Source organism: Pyrus communis, chromosome 5, assembly GCF_041283825.1.
Source record: "Pyrus communis isolate YQ-2024b chromosome 5, ASM4128382v1, whole genome shotgun sequence".
In the NCBI taxonomy this organism is placed as follows: domain Eukaryota; kingdom Viridiplantae; phylum Streptophyta; class Magnoliopsida; order Rosales; family Rosaceae; genus Pyrus; species Pyrus communis.
In genome coordinates, this window is record NC_142569.1 from 5,616,312 (window position 1) to 5,622,101 (window position 5,790).

The 5,790-nt window shown below is 35.5% G+C and overlaps 1 protein-coding gene across 1 annotated transcript; it reads right to left on the reverse strand.

Annotated features, from left to right (window-relative positions):
* Positions 1-243: 243 nt before the first annotated feature.
* Positions 244-2,882, reverse strand: LOC137726801 (monolignol oxidoreductase AtBBE-like 15). The gene is made up of 2 exons (XM_068465762.2): positions 1,759-2,882; positions 244-1,194 (listed from the first exon to the last, which is right to left on the reverse strand). Exons 1-2 carry the CDS (start codon positions 2,851-2,853, stop codon positions 628-630), a joined length of 1,662 nt encoding a protein of 553 aa, XP_068321863.1. The 5' UTR covers positions 2,854-2,882; the 3' UTR covers positions 244-627.
* Between the last annotated feature and the right edge of the window lie 2,908 nt (positions 2,883-5,790).

Consider the following 5,790-nt stretch of genomic DNA (forward strand, 5'->3'; position numbering starts at 1 on the left):
GCGAGAAGGGGGCTAGAGCAATCTCATGATGGGTGACCCATTGGGAAGTTGCTCGTGAGTTTCCAAAAACAAAACCGTGAGGGAATGGTAAGCCCAAAGAGGACAATATCGTGCTACGATGATGGAGCGGGTCCGAGAAGTGATCCCGCCCGGGCCGGGATGTGACAGTGCATTCTACTTTCCTAATTCTAGTCCGTATAAAGGCAAATCCACGGTCCATAAAAGGGCAAATATTTTATAAAATAAAAAAATAAAATAGGTAAAGTCAATATTTCAATTTTCTCATACAGACACATTACTGCAGCGCCCATACCAGTTACATTACATCACTTTTATACAACAATTGAATGGTGAAACCAAGAGACCTTCATGATTTTATTCCAGTCTATATAAAATGGTAAGTGATTTTTACAATTTCTTTTTCTCCCATGCACATCTCTCTTTGTTTTTTGGTCAAATATTCAAATATCTGAAAGGAAGTTAAGGGACCGAAACAAAGAGATGAGTGCAAGCAGAGAAGCGGGGAATGTGAAAATCACTATACCATGCATACATGATTCCCTTTATAAGAGCACACTGATCAAACCATATACAAGGCCTTACTTACCATGCTGCAAACATCATAATCTAGCTGTTCTCTGTTCTATGGTGATGGCCTGGAGAAGTTCTAGATCTTGAAGGGGGTGGGAGAGGAGGGATGCTTTGTTCATGCCTGAAAAAATTATCAGGATCCACTTCGGTCTTTATCTCAATCAACCTCTTGAAGTTGTCCATGAAATACCTTTTCCCCCAATCACTTGCCTCAATGAAGCTTACGTTGCTTTTCTTGTTAACCCCCAAATCAAGATCCTTATAATTCACGTATGCCTGCCTTGGAAACATTGTGACATAAGGGGTCATGTAATTGTAAAGCTTTCTGATCCAGTCCATATGTTTGTTTTGATCTTCTTTCCCATCCTGCCATGTGGTCAGGTACTGGACTTTGAAGATAACTTTTCTGTGGGGGAAGGGGATTGCACTCTCTGAAATCCTGCTCACCATTCCCCCATATGGGGTCAAAATTACTAGAGGAGACTCTTCCTGCATCAGCCTCTTCCAAAACCCTTCAAGCCCACTTTCAGGAATTGGGTATTTGACAAAGTCTGATTTGGCTTTGAAGTAGTTCTTGAATGTGGATTTTCCTTGAAGCAAAACCTGTTAGGAATTTAAAGGCACCAACAAACTTTTAGTCCGAAGATCACACCAAACGAGTAAAATGAACACCAAAATCAATTTAGAAACAAGCAAGCACCAAGAACACAAGATATATTGAGGTTCACACAAAAAAATTATGTTAAGTCGCCAAGCATTAAAGTAAATTCACTAAGGGCATATTGGGTTTTGCCTATGTAATGACTAAAAATGTTTTTTTCTTCTAACAACTAAAATCATTTTCTACTGCATTTGACAAAAAAACCGGACTACGTCCTCCAACATTAAATTGGTTTCACTAAAGACCTATTTAGGACTGCTGAAAGTACTTTTATAATAACAAAAGTATTTCTACTAAATAAGGCATTTGGGTTGTGGAACTACTTTTTGGAGAAGCACTTACTAGCTAGGCGTTTCATTAAGCACTTTTAAGTGTTTTTCTAAGAACTACTTGGAGTTTAAATAAAAAATTTGACATGTATCGTAAAATCACTTATAACAAAAATAGAAGTGTTTCGCATGTGATTCCCATACTAGCCTTGAACAAATATACAAGATGATTATTACCTCAGGTGGGGTCGAACTTGGGTACCCTGCTATGTACATCACAGATTTGAGCCAGCTTGTTTCTGTGCAATCTTTTTTGGTCAATCCCAACTCAGGGAATCTGGTTTGAACAACATCAAGCAATCTATCAGCACCTCCAAGAAATTGGGCTTGGTAAAGAGTTATGACAGTTTTATTGCCAGTTTTGCTGTCTTTCGACACTTGTATGACGACTCTAATGAAGAGATCTTCATCCAGCTTAGTGGGAGCTACTTGTTGCCATTTATGTAGGACTTTAGTGGCACCTGTTTCCAAGGTTTTAGGAACAGTAAAAACTGTCACGGTTGCCGGAACAGGAACCAGCTTTATCTTCCACCAAAGGATGATTCCAAAGCTTCCTCCTCCACCTCCTCTGATTGCCCAAAAAAGGTCTTCTCCCATTGCTGCTCTATCAAGAACTCTACCACTCACATCAACGATTCTCGCATCAATGACATTGTCAGCTCCAAGGCCATATTTCCTCATCATGGAGCCATATGCACCTCCAGTTATATGCCCGCCAACACCTAGACTCGTGCAAAGCCCGGCAGGGAAGCCGTGTGTTTTGCTCTTCTGTGCAATTCTGTAGTAAACTTCACCAATGGTGGCCCCAGCTTGAGCCCATGCGCTGTTGTCTTCGACATCAACGATGACTGATCGAAGCTTGGCGAGGTCTACAATGATGAAAGGCGATTCGATTTGGGAGACATAAGAGAGGGCCTCATAATCATGGCCTCCACTTCTGACTCTGAGGTGGATTCCAAGCTGCTTTGAGCAAATGACAGCAGCTTGGACGTGGGTATCATGCAATGGTGTGAAGATAAACTCAGGCTTTGGCGCTGAAGGGACCAAGTACCTAAGATTTTGTGCAGAAGATTGTAGGAATGGAAGGAATGTAGAATTTTTTGGGGTGATCAAGGCTGTGGTGAATGGGATTGAAATGTCAGAATTTTCGGAGAGGCATTGGCTGAATTCTTGTAATGAAGGTAGAGAATGTACCCATGAAGTTGAAATCAGGAGAAGAAACAGTGAGAAAATTGAAGTGTTTGGAATTGAATGCTTCATGCTTAATTGCATTGTTTAAGGTATTGGCTTAGTGTGGTGTTGAGGAAGTGGATAATGGTGTGTGTTGCTTTATAGATGCATGAAGTCTCTCATTGACACCACAACGTCTTCTTGAGCTAATGCAAACGTCATGTGGTGTTGGGAGGGAAAAATTATTACGTACGATTGTTGTGGAATAGCTAATTTGGGATAATTCTTTTCTGTTTTCTTATAAACAAAGTGTGGCTGTCATACGTTATCACATTTATTATTATTTTATATTTGAGATTTTAATAAATAAATGCATATATGAGAATTGTTAAGACCATGTGTGGCTCAGTCATGGTGAAAATTTCTAACGGCGTACGTTGGGATCATTTAATTTAATTTTGGCGTTTAAAGTTTAAAGTTTATATTTAAATTGTATGTTTGTGTAAAAAAAACTTTGAAAATTTTATTCGAATCCATTTTTTTATAAGGAAAAATAATGAAAATGACTTGAAAACTTTGAGTTTTAACGATAATGACAAAATAAATGGTAAAGTGAATAGTATCAAGATTGACTTTTTAGTGTAAAAATGTGATTTTTTGTTAAAGTGAACAGTACCGTGGGCTTTTCGTTAAAACTCTCTTTTTTATATCTCGTATGGGGTTGTATTATTCTTCAAGTATGTGGACAGTGTGGAGTGCGGACCAATTCAGCAATCAACATCTTTGATCTGCCATTTCTATTCGTTCATGTTCCTTTAATGTCTTGAGTATCCAGAAATAGTTTTATCATGTTCTTGCTTTAAATTCAAGTTCCCGTGTATATTGTAAATGGTTCTTCGTCTCATTTAAGCAAAACAAAAAAGAACTTGGGTGAAATCAGGAAATTTATTTTTCTAGGCAATAGGAACGTGCAATATACTTTATACCATTAGAATTATTTTTCTTGAATTTCCTAGATAAAGTACTTGAGCCTCGTTTTCGGACTAAAATAATCCTTATTTAAAATAGGTTGTGGACTTGAATGGTAGACCATACTTCAATCATATTTTCTATATTTAATTTTGTACTCTAAACTTTTTTTTTATAGATCTAGATAGTTAAAATTTTGAAGTGCTCATAACAATTCAAAAATAAAAAAAAAATCAAATATATAAGATAATTATCTTGATTAGGGGTGGGTATGGGATGAGTTGGTTTGATTAGACTTCAACCCATTGCCCTACTCTATAGGCTCGAGTTGACATTATTGAAATCATTTCCACTAGAGAAAATTGGCGACCAATCTAACATTCATTCCAAGAATAAGTGACACCCAAAATGTCACAAATTGGTTCAAGTATAGAATTCAAGCCGGGAATGTGAGAGGAAAGCATGATCACAGAAAGAGCTAATAGGTGATGAGTGAAAATTTCGTCGGGTGGACTATAGGTGACACTCCATATGATAAAAGAAAATGGTCCTATTTGTTTTGCTTTCAGTGTATATTTGACGAAGGCTATTCTTCACAGAATCCATGTTTTTTTGTAGTGAAACCATTCTAAGGCGGGTTGGGTTGTGAGAGTTCTACGGCTGTGGTTATTTACTTTCTTTCTTATTTCTAAAGTGAGTATGAGTGACGAATAATCTAAAATACATATCATATTAAATCATATAAATTTGATGTTGTAGAATTACTACTTGTTCTTAATATTTAAATCTTATTATTGAAATAAAGTATAAATAAACAAGTGTCTTTAATAACTATTAAATTTTTTTGTATATTTATATGTAATATATATGTATTTAAAAAAAAAATGTTGATATTCAAGTGGATCAATTTCTATCGGGTCAATAATACTTTAGCCTAACTTAATTCACCTCCTAAACGAGTGGTCGGTTTTTTACTCGAAATTAAAATTTTCATGTTTACAACCCAACTAACCCAACAAATTTCGCTTGACTTGGTCGATAAACCAACTAAAGTGTCCACCCCTAATCTTGACAACCCAGATATGATATACTCGAGCCACGATACTCAGTTGACTCAATTGCAAGCCTCTTCCTCAGTCATAAAGCTTTTAATCATTGTCTATTATATAATACTAGTTAAGTAATTCTTTAGATTTAAAACATGATTGTCAAACAAAAGATAGAAGTAAAAGCAAAGCATCAATGCTGACAATAGCATAACATCAATGCCCACAAGTAACTATCGTGGCCCTCAATTCAGCTGCGATTGCGCTTATGTCATCGTCTCTTACATTTTGATATTTCGATCCTTACATTTTGACATGGTCCAACAAAATTATCGTAACGGAAATGGAGATGAGAAAAGGTAATGATTTTCACACTTTGTTTTCTCTTTTTTGCACTCATGCTTTTATTTAGGTTCAGTTGATTCTCCTTTAATTTTATTCAAATAAAATAAATAAAAAAGTAAAAATGTTTAGGAAGAGAAAAAAGGAGTATCAATTTTAGTTTCAATGTTTTAAAGAGGTGAATGTAAGCTAGTCCTTATTAATTTGAGATGTTTTGTAAATTACGATTTAAGTAAATGAACTATTGACCTAACCTAAACATAAACAATTTCTTCATGCACCCTGTTTACCTATAATTTTAAACAATTTAATGAGAGAAAATATACTAGAATTTGATTAGGCCATGTCAAAACAAAAGATTAATGAAAATGATAACATACCCTTTTTTTATTCTTCACACATTCATGTTTAATCTTATCCATTAATTTCAATTTTTTTTTCATCTGATGATTAAAAATACAAAACCATGTATCAAAGATCAAAAAAGGCGTTTACCATTTCTCAATATTAATGAGAAAAAAGTCCCTTGATGATTCCCTAATAGTGTTCATTTATTTATTTAATGTGGAAAAAGTACCTTGAACTTTGGGAAAGAAAGACTTTAGCCTAAAAAGAGGGAGTGTGTGTTTTATATATACATTAGATTAATGGTGGCATATATCAAAATGCATGTGACAATTTC